This window comes from Canis aureus, chromosome 8, assembly GCF_053574225.1.
Source record: "Canis aureus isolate CA01 chromosome 8, VMU_Caureus_v.1.0, whole genome shotgun sequence".
Taxonomy (NCBI): domain Eukaryota; kingdom Metazoa; phylum Chordata; class Mammalia; order Carnivora; family Canidae; genus Canis; species Canis aureus.
The window spans coordinates 60,313,993-60,332,653 of record NC_135618.1 but is presented as its reverse complement, the minus strand read 5'-3'; the positions used below and the strand labels follow the sequence as shown (position 1 = coordinate 60,332,653).

The 18,661-nt window shown below is 53.6% G+C and overlaps 1 protein-coding gene across 2 annotated transcripts; it reads right to left on the bottom strand.

Annotated features, from left to right (window-relative positions):
• Window positions 1-4,775: 4,775 nt before the first annotated feature.
• Window positions 4,776-17,356, bottom strand: FBRS (fibrosin). 2 transcript variants are annotated; one of them, XM_077907330.1, is made up of 18 exons: window positions 15,783-17,356; window positions 15,314-15,493; window positions 14,540-14,575; window positions 14,390-14,419; window positions 13,287-13,335; window positions 12,895-13,195; window positions 11,203-11,504; window positions 10,790-10,995; window positions 10,630-10,674; window positions 10,311-10,406; window positions 9,991-10,059; window positions 9,168-9,195; window positions 8,715-8,791; window positions 8,288-8,408; window positions 8,102-8,182; window positions 7,089-7,172; window positions 6,763-6,970; window positions 4,776-6,577 (listed from the first exon to the last, which is right to left on the bottom strand). In XM_077907330.1, the coding sequence occupies exons 1-18, from the start codon at window positions 16,236-16,238 to the stop codon at window positions 5,995-5,997; spliced, it is 2,952 nt and encodes a 983-aa protein (XP_077763456.1). In that variant the 5' UTR covers window positions 16,239-17,356; the 3' UTR covers window positions 4,776-5,994. The 2 variants fall into 2 exon arrangements, with proteins under 2 accessions (XP_077763456.1, XP_077763457.1); XM_077907331.1 differs by having other exon boundaries at window positions 8,715-8,786; window positions 9,166-9,195; window positions 15,783-17,355.
• Window positions 17,357-18,661: the final 1,305 nt, after the last annotated feature.

The window sequence follows — 18,661 nt, the reverse complement described above, 5'->3', positions numbered from 1 at the left end:
GAGTAACAAAAACATAGTCTTAGCGTATAATCCAAAGTAGAAAAGAAATATCCATGAATCCATTATAATATAAATAAATTATTGAATAAATAAAGGGAGAAGAGACAAATTTCCCAAGCAGAATTCCAAGTGATTTATGTAGAAACTCCACCTTCCAGGAGGTGGAGCATAATTTCCCTACTCCCACAGTCTGGGCTACAGAGTAACTTCCTTCCAAAGAGTAGAATATGCCAAGAAGGGGGAAAGGGAAATTTTGCAATAGAACCTGACAAGCATGCCTCAGCCACAGACATGGATCATCTTGAAGGCATGTACCATTGATATGATGTGATGAAAACAGCACTTTACCTCTGCTTCCTCCCCAACTCTAGTTTCATCCTAAGAAAAACAATATATGTATCCTAAATAAGGGGCGTTTTCTAAACTACTTGACCAATACTCCTCAAAACTGTCAAGATCATCAAAACCAAGGAAAGTCTTGGGATCCCTGGGTGGCGCAGCGGTTTGGCGCCTGCCTTTGGCCCAGGGCGCGATCCTGGAGACCCGGGATCGAATCCCACATCAGGCTCCCGGTGCATGGAGCCTGCTTCTCCCTCTGCCTGTGTCTCTGCCCTCTCTCTCTCTCTCTCTCTCTCTCTCTCTCTCTCTGTGACTATCATAAAAAAATAAAAATTAAAAAAAAAAAAAGAATTGTTAAAAAAAAAAAAAAACCAAGGAAAGTCTAGAAAAGTCATCAATAAGACCCTAAGAAGACATGATGACTGAATATAATGTGGTGTCTTGTTGGATCCTGGAACCGGAAAAGGACAGTAGGTAAAACTAAGGAAGTCCGAGGGACCTGGGGGTGCAGTCTGTTAAGCATCTGACTCTTGGTTTTTGGCTCAAGTCATGGTCTCAGGATCGTAAGATCAAGCCCTGCTTTGGCTCTCAGCGAGGAGTCCGCTTGGGATTCTTTCTCCCTCTCCTGCCCCTCCTGCTGGTACTCTCTCTCTCTCTCTCTCTAAAATGAATACATAAATCTAAAAAAAAAAAAAAACAAAGGAAATCTGAATAAAGTATGGACTTAAGTCAATAATGCACCAATACTGATTGAGTAATTGTAACAAATGTGAAATATTAATAGGTGTTAAAACAGGAAACTGAGTTTTGGGCACATAGGAAATCTCCGTACTCTTTTACTATCTTTGCTAATTTTTTTTTGTCCAGCTAAAACTGTTGTAACATCAAGTTTATTTTTTAAAATCTCCTCTCTGGGATCCCTGGGTGGCGCAGCGGTTTGGCGCCTGCCTTTGGCCCAGGGCGCGATCCTGGAGACCCGGGATCGGGTCCCACGTCAGGCTCCCGGTGCATGGAGCCTGCTTCTCCCTCTGCCTGTGTCTCTGCCTCTCTCTCTCTCTGTGTGACTATCATAAATAAATTAAAAAAAAAAATCTCCTCTCTGAGGGACGCCTGGGTGGCTCAGCGGTTGAGTGTCTGCTTTCCGTTCAGGATGTGATCCCGAAGTACCAGGATTGAGTCCCACATCAGGCTTCCTTCAAGGAGTCTGCTTCTCCCTCTGCCTGTGTCTCTGCGCGCCCCCCCCCCCGTGTCTCTCTTGAATAAATAAATAAAATCTTTTTAAAAATAAAATAAAATCTCCTCCTTGAATGTGTATATCTCCTTTCTTCTCCTAACTCTGTACATCATATAAAGTTCTCTGAACTTTAACCTACCCATCCTGAAATAGGGAACCTGCTTATAGTCTTGACCACTGCAATCAGTAACAACACTCTCATCTGGTGAATGTCTACTGTGTACTCAATTCTGTGCTCAGTACCTTATACCTGCATTATTCTATGTAACTAATTATCACAGTGAACCTGTGGGCTGGGCTGGTCATGTTCTTTGGAAAGTGGAAACAGGCTAAAGACCAACCAAAGTCACAGAGCTGGTTGGTGGAGGCCAAACTCAAACTCTGATCTGACTGATGAAGAAGGCTTTAAACCTGGATTCTTCTTCACTGGCTCAGACTCCTTCTGCCCCTAGACAGATGCTCCTCACCTCAAAGTCTGTTTTGAAAGATGTGCCTTCCCAATAAACTGCATGTAAGTAAGCCATTCTCCTTAATTGAGCCCTAAGATCTACTTCTTAGAGTTTCAAAACAGAAAGGCATTACTGATAATCACAGCAATCATTTTTTTGAGCACTTATTCTGTGCCAGGCACTGTTCTAAGAAGTTTGTGCTAATTAACTTTGTGGATTCATACAGCAATACCAGAAAAAACTATTATAAAATTCCATCTTGAGGCACCTGGGTGGCTCAGTCGGTTAAGTGTCTGCCTTCAGCTCAGGTCCAGATCTCAGGGTCCTGGGATCAAGCCTCTGATTGGGCTCCTTGCCCAGTAGGGAGTCTGCTTCTCCCTCTGCCCCTCCCCCTCCTCATGTTCTCTCTCTCTCTCTCTCTTTCTCTCAAATAGATAATAAAATCTTTAAAAAAATCCAAACCTCAAAAAATAAATAAATAAAAATAAAAATAAAAAATCCAAGCCTCCATCTTCATACACTGCTGGTGGGTATATAAAATATTGAGCCTGGATGGCTCAATCAGTTAAGCATGTTGGTTTCAGTGGCTCAGGTCATGATCTCAGGGTCCTGGAATTGAGCCCCCAGTTGGGCTCTACGTTCACTGCTGAGTTGGCTTGCTCCCTTCCTCTACTCCTACCCCCTCCAGCCCCTGCTCATATGTGCTCTCTCTAAATAAATAAATTTTAAAATCTTAAAAAAAGAAACAAATGTCCATCAGTTGAAGAATGGATAAATGCAATGTGGTACACCTATATAATGGAGTATTGTTTGGCAATAAAAAGGAACATAGGACTGATACAACTACAACTTGGATGCACCCCGAATGCTTATAATGCTAAGTTAAAGAAGCCAGTCATAAAAGACAGTGAATTCTGTGGTATATGAATTATATCTCAATAAAGTTGTTTTAAAAACCCTCCATTTTAGGAGCGCCTCTCCATTTGCTAGATGGGGCGCTGCCCAATCATGAATCATTTAACAGAGCCCATTAGATCTTCAAATTTAAAAAACCCAATTCTACAAATAAATCATGGCACAGAAATAAGCACATTGTTTAAGACTACATAGCTACACTTCTAAGCTCATTCAAAACAAAGAAATGCATTTCTGAATAGCAGCCTCATGATGGTGAAATGATTTTGGTTTTGTTTTGCTTTTTCAACCAGCATTTGGTCTTTCTGGATTCCTCTTTTACCTCTGCCTGAGGAGCTCCTGATTTCGGATCAGGACATGCAGAGATGGATCAAGGGAAAGTAGTGGTTCTGAGGACAGGCCCCAAGAAGGCAGCCCTGGGGATTCCTGCCCTTCACCCTTTTTCTTCAGGAAGCATGCTGCTGTTGCTCCTCCCAGGACCTGCATGTAAGCTCTGGAAAAGCTGGGGATTTTTGTTTACCTCTGCGCCCCAGCTACAAGGTCAGTGCCTGCCTGGTATGATCAAGTGAACAGTGGTCGAAAGAATAAAAGGCAGTTCAGATAGTGAATCAAGTGAGGTAAGAGAGAGCTTTCTGACTTGGGTGCTGATAACAGATGGAAGTGGCTCAGGCTGGGGGACACAGCATCAGATATAGGAGATGACTGGGTATCTGAGTTACATTTGGGGGGATCTAGAAGAGGTTCGATATACGTATCTAGAACATATTCTCCTGAGAGTTCCACACCCAAATGTGTATGGGGGTCAGGGAGGTACCTCAATAGTGACAATGGCTCATTCCTAAACAAGAGTGGAGGAGACAGTGGCAATCTGGAGAAAGAGGATCATGCTCCATTTCAAGGGCAGTCATGGGGAAAGCATGTACAGTGTCAACAGATTTTTAGATTTTTCTAAAGAAGCTGAAAACAAGGACTGCCATGTCCTTCTGGTCAACCTGTTTCTGATTTGTTGGAACATCCTTAGGTTTGAGCCTTCCCTAGAGACCTTGGGCATGGTAGGAATGAATGTTGGCTACCTCTTTCCTAAGGTGATGGGTATAGTGGAACAAGACAATTTGGGGCAGCTCGGGTGGGTGCCAGCCTCTCTAGCTCGGTTTAGTTACTTGGTTTTTAATGACCACATCAAAAAATAATGTTAAGTGTAAAAAGGTAGTTGCAAATAGTACATCTCACAGGACCCCATTTTTCCCCCACAGTATTTGAAATATATATCCAGAAAAATAACTGGAGGAAGATATCCATGACACTTAGCAGTGGTCACCTCCATGGGCTGAGATTACGAGGCACTTTCCCTTTGTAGTATATATCTATGTTCGTTTTATAGTGACTGGATCTAAAAGAAAAACCAATGTTGGTTTTTTTTTGTTTGTTTTAAATTGCAGATCTTTTCTGATGGAACTATATGTGTCCATACTTGTAGGTAAGCACAGAAATAGGCCTGAAGAGCATATACCAAATGATGGAGTGGTTACCTCAGGAAATGCATGGGGCATAGCACAGGTTGGCAGGTAAATGGGAAATTTAGTTTTGCTATCCTTTCGTATTGCTTGAATCTTGTAGAATATGTATGCCTGGGTTGTAGAAAATATGGAAAACTTCAATGCCCAATGCTCCAATTCATCCATCCACAACTAAGAAAACAGGTCTCCCAGGTAAGGTGGGAGGGGGAACCCTCATAGGACATGGCTAGTATTGTCCTCCCCCATCCCTCCCTGATCCGAATCCCCCACCCGTCCCCCAACCCACATGACCCCCACACACTGAAAGAGCAGCCAAGGGGCCTCATTGTAACACTCATTTTTATATAAATATCCGCAAGTCATGTTACAGAATAAGTCCCACCGGGGAAAAAAGTCAACGTTATGTTTTTGTTAAACTGACCCCTGCCTTCTAGGTTGGGCCCCAGCCTGGGGGCACCTGCTGCTTTGGGAAGGCTGGGACTGCCGCCGAGAGGCTGCTGAAGAAGCTGCCTGTGTGGCCCACCCCCGGGCCGACCCCCTTCTTTGGTGTGTGGTACATGGTGACCTTCTCTGCCCACCCCCCCCAGCCTAGGGCAGGGTTCCGGGGAACAGGGTTCTGGAGGGCAGGGCCCAGGAGTCCTGGGGGCACTTGGAAATGGAGTGGGGGACTGAGCCACTAAGAGGTGGAGTCTGAAGCTTAGAGGTTGAGCCTTTTGGGGATGGTGGCACACAGAGGTAACAGGAACAAGTGGGGAGGAACCTGGGCTGTCAGCCAAGCAGGAAGCCTTTGCCCTTCTTTCCAGCCTAGGTACCCAGGTCCCTTCCTCTGTTGCTCTGTCTCCTGCTGACTCCATATTCCCAGGGATAAGCCCTGGGTTCCTGCCTGTCCCCTCCCAGCTCTTCCCTCTACAATCCCCCCTCCCCCCACAGAGAGGCCAGAGGCTAGGAACACAGCACCAGTCTGAGGATTTAATTAACCAGGAAGGGAGATTATTGGGAGGGGCACCCCTGTAAAAATGTACAAAAGGTCTGGGGGGCTATGTGGAAGGAGAGATAAATATGTACATGGAACCCCCCTTCCGTTAGCCCCTCCTCCCCCAGCCCTGAGAGGGCATGAGGACTTGGGTGGTAGGTGAAGGGGAGGGGGGGCACTTTGGCCTCTGGCTTAATGAGCCCTTGGGGAGGCAGGCCAAGGGCCTAGGGGCCCTTGGAGGGGGCGATGGTGTACCTCAGGAGATCATGAGCTATGACCTCTGAAATGACCCCCACTCTCATCTCTCATGTGCACAGAGGTGCACATACACACACACACAGACCCCCTCTCTCTAGAGGCTTGTGACCTCTGCCCTCCCAGTGACCCCAAGGTCCATCTGATGCTTGATCTCGTGGGGGTTGGGGCTTCCGCTCCCAGGTTCCATGACCTCAAAGGTGGCTGGTGAGGTCATGACCATTGCCCTCCAGCCCTGGCTTGAAACCTCAGCTCTAGGACCTTGTCAAAAGGAAAGGGGGATGGAGCTTTGCCCCCGCCCCTGCCCTTCCCTCACCTGTCAGCCCGGGCTGGACCAGGGGCCCGAGGTGGGGAACTAGGCCTGGGGGCGGGCACAAGTGGAGGTGGGGCCCCCAAAAGGGCTCCTGGGGGGGTCTTGCTGAGAAGGTGAGGGGTTCCTGGGGCTGCAGTAGGCGGTGGAGGCGGTGCCAAGCGGCTGTATAGCAGGGGGTGGGCCGGCTCCAGACCATAGAGGCGGGCGGCAGCCACGGCCCCCGGTCCAGTCAGCTCCTCGCCAGCCTCATAGAAGCGGGGTGGCCTGGCAAGGCGAGGGGGCCCTGCCAACCAGGTTGGCTCCAGAAAGCCCGCGCAGCGCTCTGGGGGACTAGGGCCCAGAAAAGGGGGTGGCCGGGGCCTCTCAAACAGCAGGTGAAGGCCCTGAGGCCCAGTGGTGGCAGCGGCGGCGGCGGCAGCGGCGGCGGCAGCGGCAGCAGCGGCAGCAGCAGCAGCGGCCTCCTCCTTCCGCTCTTCCTTTACCCGCACGGATTCCTTGGCAGGCCTGGCCCCTTCCTCGCCAGCCCGGGCCTTGGGAGTAGCGGGAGAAACTCGGAGCTGGGGCCGTGAGAAGGGAAGGTCCCTGGGGAGAGAGAGGGGGCCTCCAACAGTCCGACCCGACCAGACTGCGAGTGGCGTGGAGAGCAGGTGGTGCAGGCAGCAGGGCGGCAGGAGGGTGGGCGGTGTGGGGAGCGGGGTGGCAGGAGGGCTGGCGGTGCGGGATGTGGGTAGCGGGCAGCAGGGCAGTGGGTCGGAGGGTCGGCGCACCTGTCTTTCTCCTCCTTGGTGATAGAGGGCTCCCTCCGCTCCACAGGCCGCTCCTTGTCTGAGCCTGGTGTCCGGGCGGCCTCAGGGGGCCGGACCCAGGCAGGAAAGGCCAGAGGACTGCGGTGCAGGCGGCCCCATGGGTCTGGGGGGGAGGCGAAGGCTGGTGGGGCCCCTGGGCTTTCTTTCTGGGCAAAGACGGCGCCGGAGTCTAGACAGAGGGTGAAGCAAAGAGTGACAGGCGCCACAGGGAGGAGGAGGTCCCATGTCTGGGGCCTCCTAAGCCCACTGCCACGGCCACCCACCCGGCCAGCCCCACCCGCACTCACTGAATGTAGGGCTGCCCAGGCCTCCAAAGGCCCCGTTGGAGAGGGCAGCCAAGGAGGCGAAGCTTGTGGGACGCCCAAAGGGATCTGTAGGAGAAAAAGGGGGTGGTCAGAGCATTGGGCAGCCAGCTGGGAGCAGGTACCAAGACTAGAAGGGAAGAGGCAGCTCAGGGAGCAGGCCCCAGAGCCCCCGCTGCTTGGTCTTGGTTTTAACAACTGGGTGCTGAGCACTTCCTTGGGCCCCTGTGAGACACTGAACTTTGACATGCATCATGTAGTTTAACCTCACAAACAACAAGCCCCATGAGGCAGACAGGACCACTCCCACTTAAGGATGATGAAACAGGCTCAGAGAGGTGAAGTGACTTGCCAACGGTCAGTCATCTAGCCAGTAAGTGGTACCCCCAGCCCAGGGCCTCCCTGACTCCAGAGCTCCAGCCCCACCATCCCCCACACCAGCCACCCAGATCAGCTCTATAGCAAGCCGTTCGCCTGAAGATCTCTGCTAGCTTCCTCCCACCTGACATGCAGGGCCCTTCCCGACCTGACTCTAACTTCATGCACAGATGGAACTACTAACCTATTCTACTACGGGAACACCTTCCCCAATGCCATCAGGCTCGATGCCCTCCTGTCTACCCAGACCCAAGTTAAATCTCCCTGCAGAGCCTGCCAAGACTGCTAGGAGCCAATGACCACCTTCTGCCCGGGCCTGCACAGCCTTCCTCTGTCCTCCTCTCCCAGGTGGCACGCTAGCCCCTACCACTGGCTAGTTCAGAGATGGCATCTGAGCTGGCAGTGCGGGCCAATCACTCTGCTCTGCCCCTATCCCATTTCACAGGCGATGAGATCAAGGCTCAGAGGAGTTGGGAGTAACTTGCCCAAGGTCACAAACCAAGTGGAACCAGGCCTACCCCCATTCCAGCTGCCTCTCAGGTCTAATTTCCATCCCCAGCTTGAGAACTCCTGGAAGTCAGGGACAAGGCTGGGGTTGCCCAAATGCTCTTGGCTCTTACCAATGTGGGTGCTGGGGCTCAGAAAGGGTCCGTGGGCCCCGGGAGCTGCCGTGAAAGGGTTGGCTGCAGCGTGGACGGCACCTGGGGCAGAGAGGTGGGAGATTCTGGTGAGGCTGAGTGGGCGCAAGGTGGGCCTTGGGCTATAGACAGGGAACCTCAGGCCCTGAGAGGGCTGGCCAGACTCACCAGTCGCAGTGAAGAGGGAGGCGGCCGGGTGGGAGAGCTCCTGCCCAGGGGGCAGGGCCCCATAGGGCCCCGGAAGGCAGGGCAGGAGGTCGTTCCGAAAGTCAAGCTTGTGGGAGTCGCCCTGCATGGGACAGGGAGAGGGGTGGTGAGTGAGGAGCCAGGTGGGGTCCCGCTCTTGCTCTTCCACCCCTAGGTCCCCTTCGAGGGCTGGCTAGTGCCAAGATGGGGCTTGGGTGCCTCGCCTCTGCCTCTCTCAGAGCCTTCTCAGGCCACCCCCCTAAGCCAAAGAACCTAAACTGTGAAAGCACTCAGGCAGTGACCGGGGACAGGAGAGGATGTGTCTGGCCAAGATTTGGCCAAGACCTGCCAAAGGCAGATGCCCAGGGCTCAGGCCAGCCCGCTCTCCCCAGCCCTCCCGCCCCAGTACCTTCATCTTTTCCTGGTGTCTCAGGATCATGTAAGCCACGCGCACGTGCATGGCACACCACTTCCCTGGTTTCTGCCGCCCCAGAAGGATAACCAAAGGGAAAGGGAAGGAAAGAACGTTCACTCATCACCCACTCTAGGCCTGGTCCTCGGCCCAGCCTCTCCACACAACATCCCCAATCATCATCCCTACAACTGAGGGATGACTAGGTTCATTTCATGGCCTAGGAAACTGAGGCTCAGAGAGATAAACTGTCTTGCCCAAGGTCCCACAGCCAATTACATCGGAACCCAGGTCTGTGGCTTATAAGCCTTGCCCTTTCTGCTGTTCCACATCTGACTGCCTCCACGTCTTGGGCTTCTCGCTCATTCCCAAGCAAGACCCGCCCTCAGCCAAACACCCTGAGACCAGCCCCCAGCCTCATGCAGCCTGAGGTCCTCACCAAACTCACCCTCAAAGGTGGCCGGAAATGGTCGGGGATCTGGGGATAGCAAAGCAGAGATTGGCGGCGATTCAGACCTGTTTACTGTCCTGGGCACCTCATCTCCACAGTCTTTAATCCCCACCCAAACACCAGAGACCTTGCATAGCTCCCTCAGGCCATTCCTGCTTCTGTCAAGACTCCATTCCCCATCTCTCCCACTCTGGGCATCTCCCCTCCAGCACTAAGTTTCTGAGCCAAGCCCCAAGGACGTGCCCTGCTTGGAACACTGGGGAGTGGGTTAGCAAGCAGGCAGGATGGGTTTCTCAACCAGAGAAGCTATCCTATTAACAGCTTTATGTCATGAGTCTCTACTTAAGATTTCTTTAGAAAAAAAAAAGTCTTTACTGCTGCTAGAAGACGTTGCAAGATATCTGGTCTAGTCTACCCTTTAGGAAACACATCCTGTGTTCTTCCCAATGTTTCCAGAGCCGTGAGCTCGAAGGCTGTTCCCTGTCCCACTTCACAAAGGGGCAGCTTATCATTTCATTGTTTTATGGACAGGACTTCCTGGTATGATGTCATTTTAAGAAAAAGGATTTTGTAACTTAAAAAATTTGAAAACTCCTACAAAAACCACTGTCCTAGTAATCTTATTTCTAGAGCAACTTCATGAAATTTCTATTCCTCACGCATGGGAAACCTTGTCACTTAACAGAAATGCTCTCGTCAGATTCTCAAGGATACCCCTGATCACACACTAAAGAAAAAGGATCAGTAGTTCGCTCTCAATCAACCCTGCTCTCCCTCAACAGATACTCTAGTTCCCCCAGGACCTGCCTTGGCCCCCCTCACCTGTGTCCCCTTTTGGGGAAGCCCGCTCGGCACTGGCCCCAGTCGTGGTGGCAGCTCGGGGTTCGTGCTCTGGGAAAGGGGAGTGATCAGTCAGGAGAGCCGGCACCAGGCATAAGAGGGGTCTAGGACCAAGATGGGGGCCAGGGCTGGGACAGGGAGGGAGGAGCATGGCTCTGAAGAAAGCTGGGTCCAGGAGGGGAGGGCAGGAGAACGGGTATGGCTTTGGGGAACGGAGGAAGGTATGTGGATCTGGGGTGGGGGGTTGGGGTCTTTGGGTCTGTAGGGGGTGGGAGGTGGTGGTATTTGGATTGGGAGCTCACCTTGGGCTGGAAGGCCCCCTGCAGGGAGCCAAAGGAGACAGCCGGCGGGAGGCCCGGAGGGAGGCCGGGCACTGCGGGAGGGAAGGCCGTGTACGGCTGTGGAGAGAAGGGCGCTAGTCCAAGTTGGGGGTGGAGGTGCGGCCCACATCTGGTCTGCCCGTCAGTCCTGGGGCCTCCACCCTAAAACCCGCCCCGGGGGAGCTCTCCCAGGCTCAAGGCTCTTGCTTTTGAAGCTGAAGACTGGACCCCAACAGTCGGGGCCACACACATGGATGCATCCATGCCCACACACCACACCACACCACACACACACACTCACATTATGCCGGAAAAGGCCTTCCATCTTTCCTGGATATTTCTCAAACTGGGGAAGAGAAGGGAAGAGTAAGCTGCCAGCCAGGGACTTAGGACCTTCCCGTGGAAGCCACACCCTCCCCCCAAGTTGCTGAGCCTCATCACTGGCCCAATGAGGAGCTCACCATGTGGGGGCCGTGGGGTGGCAGCAGGCCCGGGGGATAAGGGGTGAAGTGCTGGTGGGTGTGCTGGTGGGTGTGCTGGTGCTGGTGGTTGTGCTGGTGGAACTGGAAGGCCAGGGGCCGGGCCGAGCCCCCTGCCCCCACCACCTCGGGACCACCCTGGGCATTCAGGTAGCGAGAGTTCAGGTCCTGGCCGATCAGGTCCTGCTCTGTGGGAGGGGAGGGGGAGAAGGCTTTAACATCTGTTGCCACCAGGTCAGCCTCCTTGGGCCCGGGTGACTGGCCTTCCCTTCTGGCCTTGAGCCACTCCCTCCTCAAGCCCTGATGTTTGCTGAGGTCCAGATGCCCCAAAGCCGACTGGGCCCAAGCCCGGGGCCATGGCCCCCCACCCACCCCGGCCAGGACCCCAAACTCACCAGAAAGGGCGTTAGCAGCTGAGGCCCCAGGGTGCCCTGGCACCTGCAGCAGGGGTGGGGGTGGGGGCAGGGTGGGGCCAGGGGAGAACAAGGAGGGGTGGTGGGGTGGTGGGGGGGGCCGCAGCCCAGGGGGGGGAAAGCTGTGGGTGGACAAAGGCAGGGGCAGTGAGGGCGTCGGGGGCCGGTGGGTGAGCTGCGCGGACGAGGAGGAGGCAGATGAGGAGGAAGAGGACGAAGAGGATGATGAGGGGGGAGGCTGAGCCACGGGAGGGGCCGGGGCCTTGGGGGGCGGCCGTGAAGAGCTGGGGAGAGAAGTGGGGAGATGAGTGAGGGGTTGGGAGGTGCCAGCTCTGACGGGAGGGGGTCAGAAGCCTGGGCGATACCTTGACCCTGGTTCTCCAACATGGAAGGTGGTAGAACCCGGCCCCCAGGAAACCCACCCCCGCCCAGGGAAACCATCCTCAGACTGAGGTACCTCCCACACCCAACAACCCCCTCTCTCCCTCTCAAGGTCTCTTCCACACAGCTACCTCGGACGTCTCTGGTCTCATGACTTGCCCTCTCCTGACTCAACCACGGCACAAAACATGTCACTCACTTTGACGCTTCATTACAACAGGCCACCTGGGTTCCCACCCTAAGACAGTGGAAGCAGCACCTTGCTGGCCTGGCCTAGATGTCAGGCGACCTGAATTCTAGGCCCGTCTTGCCATTAACACCCTGGGTGACCTTGAGCAAGTCACTGCCCCTCTCTGAGCCTTAGTTTTCTCAAGAACAAGAAAAAGGACGGTAACGATGATGACAATAGTAAAAATAGCACCGATAGTAGTAATAGTATCAGTGATTCTTACCCTTTAACGAGCACTTACTGTAGCCAAGTGCTGACACCTGCTTTACATGCTAATCCAAATCTCCACCATGTCACACCACCTTTCCAATTGCTGCCGCATCCACGTAACCACCTGTACCATTTACTTCTTTCTTTAACTCAGTTTCTTTTTTTTATAATTACTTAGCCTCGCCCAGCAATACACGTGAAATCAAGGGGTTGAGATACTAGTCATGTTTTTCTAAAGCCCATTAACAGCTAAAAAAAATTTACTCCCGTAACAGCTGAAATGATCTTACATACCACTAATGATGCACGTACACACTTTGGGAAACACTGCATTAACTCAATTGATCCTCACAACAGCTTTATCAAGACAAAGGTACTACTGTCATTTCTTTTCCACAGAAAGAGAAAATTGAGGCTCAGAGAGATTAAGTGACTCGTCAAAAATCACACAGCCACTAAGTGGCAGAGCAAGAATTTGAATCCAGGTCTGACTGACACCAAAGCCAGCACTCTTAATCATCATGTCAGCATTTCCCAAAGTATGTTCTGAAGAACACGATTCCTAGCAAATGTGCCTTGCAAAAAAGGTCTCACCAGCACATAAAATTGGGAAACGGCACACAGTGGATTTCCCTGCACGCAAAGATTGAGTGAAACAGTTCTAACAAGTTCCTATAAGCAAGTAATCACTTTAACTTTGTTTCACCCAGTGTCTTTCAAACTTTTCAGCCTCAGAATCCTTTTTTCAAGTCACATTCCACAGGTACCCTCCCATGTCCCAGCTAGAGAATGCAGGGGTTGGTGCCAAAATGACCAGGTCCTTCCAGACCAGACCAAACCCCTGGACCACTCACCTGCCAGTGCTGAGGTCCAGGCTGCTGCCATAGGGAGAAGTGCGGAGGCCAAAGGGCGAGACCCGAAGCTGCAGCTGGGGCTGGGGTGGGGGTGGCAGACTGGGGGCGGCCGGCAAGGGTGCAGGGGGTGAGACGGGAGGCCGAGGGGCCGGTGGAGGCGGTGGTTCCTTTGGGGGGAAAGGCACTAGCAGCGGGTCGGGCCCTGGGGGCTGTTCCTGGCTCCGCTCCAGGCCCGACACTTTAGGGACTACGGAGAGTTTTGCTTCACAGTTCCCATTGAAGGCGCCGTGGGGGCCCGAGGCTGTGAGGACAAGACAGTAGATGTGTTCAGTTGAGGCCCATACTCACCCCATTTCCCTCCCTTGTCTCCAGCACCAGCCCTTCAGACCAACCTTTGCTGGTTGAGACAGTAAAGGATGGGTCGAGGTCATCATCGGAGACCTGGGGAAGAAGGGTTGGGAGAGTCAGGTTCTGGTCTGCTGAGGCCCTCACCCAAGAAGCCTAAAAGCCTCCAGAGCCTACTAGGAAGTGGCAGCAGGTGGCAAGTCTACTCCAACAGCTTAGTTGAAATCCAGCAAGGACCGTGGGCTCTAGGGGGACCTGTGCTTGGGGAAAGGGGTAGAATAGCTGAGCCTGAGAATCTATTAGGCCAGTAGGACTGAATTGAGGCACACTTACATAGCAGAGACATAAGCACATTAAAGCCAAAGTGTCTGTTATTGCTAACTGCTGGCCCACATGCCTACCTGACTTACAGATCTGTTGGGGCCACTAGTGTCAGCAAAAACTTTTAAAATTGCCGATATTTACAAACCCAGGAATTCCTCATAAAAACTCAGACTTGCAGGTTCTCTTAAGAATTGGCCCTATTCTTGCATGGCAACAATTAGACTAGACAGTGGTCACCACCTTTAGACAGACAAGAACTCTCTGGTTCACCACAGTCCCTGTCCAGCCAACTTTTTAAACTAAAACAAGATATAGATCATGGAATACAAATTTAGTTACAGGGGTAGAGTATGAACTGCTAGAACACATTATTTCAAAACAGACACATCTGACCTAATAATAAACTGAAATATAACTTTGTAAGACATGTTCTTATACTGACCACAATGGTCTCAGTACCGTAACCCTGGTCTCTGCTCAGATCCTAATCTGTGAGAGCAGACGAACAGCTAGCAGGAACGACCAGCTCTGTTCAACAGCCACCTTGGATTTCCGTGGAGAACCACTGGTACCTCCAAGGGCTTTGGAAAAGATGGTATACCAAGGCAAGGGCTTTTTATTCTTTGGTCAACTGGCTCTAGTTGCCAAAGAAAAAAAGTCATTTACCCATTCAATCTGCCCACCCCCACACTGCCCCAAATCCAGTCACAGCTAAACCTATGTTGCCCACTCAAGGGGAGGCTCTGTTGAGTGTAGAAGACCTCTAAACTGCAGTTCATTTTACAAGTTGTAACATGCCCACCCAACAAGTTCTAGCCCTACTCACCCTCTCATCCAGATCGCTTTCTGCATCACACTGGGGAGAAGGAAAGACAGAGGTGTCACAAGAGGGAAGAAGAGTGTGGCCCAAGGGAGAGTGGGGACTTTCAAAGAGGAATTGAGAGGGGAGGGGCCAGTACAGGTAGAGAGCACTTACTATGTATCCAGCTTCCAGAGAATGACGGGAGGAGGCCTGAGAAAGACCAGAGTCCAGAGGTAAGGGAGGCTGACTGACGAGGCCTTTGGATAAAGTCTAAACTCCCCAGTAAGGAACTCAAGGCCCCTCATGACACACACTCAATCTCTTCCTAGCGGCTTCTCCTGCTATGGCCCACCCTTGTTTCCAATGCTTTTGTCATTTTCCAAGTATATTCTATCTCTGTGCTTTTGCTCAAAACAACTTTGCCCATTTCTCCTCTTAGCAAGCTTATGACTATCCTTCAAGGCCTGACTAAGCCATCCTAGGGGGCTTTCCCTAACCACAACCCTCCTCCCATCCCCCAGGCAGAATGAGTGGCTTCCTCATGTGAGTTTCTGCAGCATCTCTCCCAGATCTCTGCCTTCTGTAGCTTCTCAGGTTTTGATCTAGGCATTTGTTCAGATTGTGTCTTTCTTGCTACACTGCTATTGCCTGGAGACATCTGAGACCATATCTAACTCATTCATGATTCCATTAAGTCTTTTTGATACATCTCTAAATAACCAACATGTTTGGAATAGGGCCGCCAAAAGCAAAAAAGTCTGACTGTGGGCATGTCTCTGTCAGACCGGGACTGAGGAGTGAGGGTTCCAATTTGCTCTGCCTTCTCCCTGCCCTTACAGAATAAAATTACTGTTTATGATGGACAGTGGCATTGCTGATGGAAAACAGGTCTATGTAAAGGGTATCCTATCCAGACTTTTAAAGGACAAGGATCTATGACAAGCTCACCTCTTTCCTTCTCCGCTTATTGGGCCATTTTCGGGCCCGATCCCCAGAGGGCCGGCCAGGCTCCCGATCAGAGCTGTCCCCTGGCTCCCCAGTGGCCCCACTGGAACCCCCCCTCTTCCGCTTCCCAGAATGCTTCAGTCGATGTTCCAGTCGCTCTGGGGGCTGAAGAGATGCATCCTTCTGTGGAGGAGGAGGTGGGACTAAAGCAGATGGAGAAAGGAAAGCTCCCCACCTCTCTAGGGGTGACCAGGCTACCAAAGTGGCTCTCAGGCCGGGTAACCTGGCTGGTCCCTAGAGACTAACTCTACCTCCTCCCACCCCAGGGTGGGGCAGAGGCCTGGCCAGAGGAGCCGGTTGCTCTGGTTTGGGGTGCCAGCATTCCCCCCTCAACTCCACCCACTCCAGGTACCATACCCTTCTCTCTGCCCCTGTGAAGCCCCCAAAGGTCCCCGGCTCCATCAGGCCCCACCTGCAAGGCCTCAAGGCTGGCGAAGCTGGCGATGGCGAAGCCATCGATTAAGTCCTCCTCCTCTTCTTCCTCCTCCTCAGGCTCCTCCTCGGCCTCCCCGTCGTCGGCGCCCCCCTCCTCCTCCTCCTCCTCTTCCTCCCCGCGGCTGCCCGAGCCGGCAGGCCGCTTCCGAGCTCGGGGTCGCGGGGGCCGAGGCCTGGGACGGGGCCGCCGTCGTCTCGGGCCTCCGGGCCGCTCTCCGGACGAAGCTGACGACCAAGGCCTGGCGGGCGGTGGCGGCGACGAGGAGGACGAGGAGCCGCGCGGGGCAGCCAGCAGAGCCCGGGGCGCGTCGCCGCCGGGACCTCGGCGGCGCCGCTGCTCCCGGTCTCGGTCTCGGCGCGAGCAGCGCCGCCGCCGCCGCTCCCCCTCGGCGGCCCAGCCCGGGCCGGGAGCCGCGGCCGCTGCCGTCTCCATGGCGACCGCCCTCAGCGCCGCATCCGGAGGCGGCGGGGCCCGAAGCGGCCTGTCCGCAGGCCCGGGGTCGCAGGCGCGGCGGTGGCGGCTACACAGGGACGAAAAGGCCACGGCTTTCCCTTTAAATCAGGATCTACGGGCCCCACGCTTGCCCCAAGGCCAAGGCCCGGGGAGCCGGCGCCGCCCCCGGGGCGACAAGCCCGAGGGCCCCCCCTGTGGGGCCGGCGGGGCCGAGACGGAGAAAACGGGGCGGCCGTCCCTTTAAGGCGAGGCCTCAAGTTGTCCAGCCCCTGACCCCTTTAAGACGACCCGATGGTGTCCAGCCGGCCTAGTGCAGTGGCCGCCCCCTGCCAGGGGTCGAGACAAGTCTTCCCGAGGAAGAGGAAGGGCCACCCCTTTAAAAGGGACCGAAAGCTCGCCCCGAAACGCAGACCTCCCCTTTAAAAGTGTCTCAAGTCCTCCGGCTAAAAGGGGCCACCCCTTTAAGGAGTCCAGGGTCGTCCAAACAGCAGGCCGCCCCTTTAAGGGCTCGGAGTGAAGTTTCTGGTCCTCCACAAGCGGCCACTTCCCCTTTAAGCTGAGTTTAAAGAACTTCTTGCGAGGGGGAGAAAAGGAGGTGAGAATCCCCACTCGCTCCAGCACTCCCAACAGCACAGTTCTGAATTTGTCAGCTTCTGTTCGATGGCTTCCCCTTTAAGGTTGCCGATGTAGTCTGCCGAGTTCAGCGGCCACCCCTTTAAGGAGATTTAAAGGGGCCTCCTCCAGGCCCTGCTCTTCCAGCCTCCGCCTCCGGTCGCCATGAAAGGCTGGGGGGGGGGCGGGGCCGCGGGGCCAGCCCTCCAAAGTCCCGGATGTGAGGCAACGGTGACGGGTAGAGCTTCTCTGTCTGCCGACATAAAAGTCTCTTCCTCCTTTCCTCCGTCTCTGTCTGACTTGCGCCGTAAGGGATCCGGAACGGCTGTTGGGCAGCGAGGGAGCTCCAGCGCACCCTTCTGTTGTCTCCTTTGGAGTCTTGGGCCTCTTCTCCGCCAGGACTTCCCTGCCCCTCCTCCCTCTTCCTCCTCAGCCTACGCCTCCTTCCTCTCTCGGCCTCCTCCCACTCTCCGCCCCCTTCCCCTCACCCCTCCACAAGCTTAGTCGTTGATAGGTTGAGAAGTGTACGTCAAGGCGAGGGGCGGAGTCAAGCACTGGGGAGTGGGTAATATGTAACCGCCCTCAAATCTTGGATTGGGTATACGTCATATCAGCCCCGCCCCTCAGCGGGTCTTGTGACTCGACTGGTTAGAAGTAGGCGCTTGGGGCGGTCCCCCCACGTGACCCCGCCTCTTCCTACTCTCTGTTCATTGGTCCGTCTTCAGACGGCGTCGAGACTAGGAGTCGGGATGTGGTGCGCGAGTTCTAGGGGGCGGTTGGCCGCTGGGCGGCGTGCGGCGGCGGAAGGTTCCTCTCGGCTGCCAGTTACGTCGTCTCTCCCTTTCCGCCGCTCGGCTTAGCCCAGAGGCCGCCTGGCTTCTCGCGCACGCGCGTGGTGATACTGTCGAGCGGCTGGCAGCTCAGCGGGATCCCCCGCAGTGCCGGGTGGCCTGAGCACGCGGCGTGCCTTGCCAGCGCCAGACGCGCTAGAAGGAATCCGCTTCCCGTTATCGCTCCGTTCAGTGGGAGAGTGCTGGCTTGTGGTGTCTGCGTGCTAATGAGGAAAGAAACGCTTTGCGTTCGTGCCCAGGCCACTTTTTCACGTTAACTTATTTGGCAGGAAGAATTCTTTTAGGAAGGTACTGCTGCGGATGCCTCAGTGGCTCAGCGGTTGAACGTCTGCCTTTGGCTCAGGGCGTGATGCCGGGATTCCAGGATCGAGTCCCACGTCCGGCTCCCTGCAGGGAGCCTGCTTCTCCCTCTGCCTGTGTCTCTGCCTCTCTCTCTGTGTCTCTCATGAATAAATAAATAAAAATCCTTAAAAAAAAAAGTAAGGTACTGCTATTAGCCCCATTTTACAGAGGGGGAGGGGAATCGATGCACATTTGGTTTCCTACATAGGATTTGGCTCAAGCCTAACTCCACAGTCTGTGCTCTTAGTTACTGCTATTCTGCCTTTAAATTTGGAAAGATGGAGAATGCTATTTCTGGCCTCTGGGTGCCTCTGGGTTAGCGTTTTAATGAAGACATCACATTACACACTCAACTTGCTTTTTTTTTTTTAAAGTATCTTTACACCCAACACGGGGCTGGAACTCATGACATGCTGAGATCAAGAGTTGCATACTCCACCAACTAAGCCAGCCAGGCACCCCTCAATTTCCTTTCTTATATGTAAAATGAGTGTGATTCCCTCTCACAGTGCTATATGCAGGTCAAATATGTATGACAGGTTGTTTGTAGGTGCTCAGTTAGAGTTGATTACTTTTATCTCTTGAATCCAGAGGAAA

What these genes read in the sequence shown, in the direction of transcription:
- FBRS (XM_077907330.1), bottom strand. Translation starts at nt 16,238, where the DNA reads ATGGAGACGGCAGCGGCCGCGGCTCCCGGCCCGGGCTGGGCCGCCGAG. An exon ending in AGGGGGCCTTCCAGCCCAAG is followed by an intron (nt 10,060 to 10,310) that starts GTGAGCTCCCAA and finishes CCCCTTTCCCAG; the next exon opens with AGCACGAACCCCGAGCTGCC. An exon ending in GACACCAGGAAAAGATGAAG is followed by an intron (nt 8,409 to 8,714) that starts GTACTGGGGCGG and finishes TGTCCCATGCAG; the next exon opens with GGCGACTCCCACAAGCTTGA.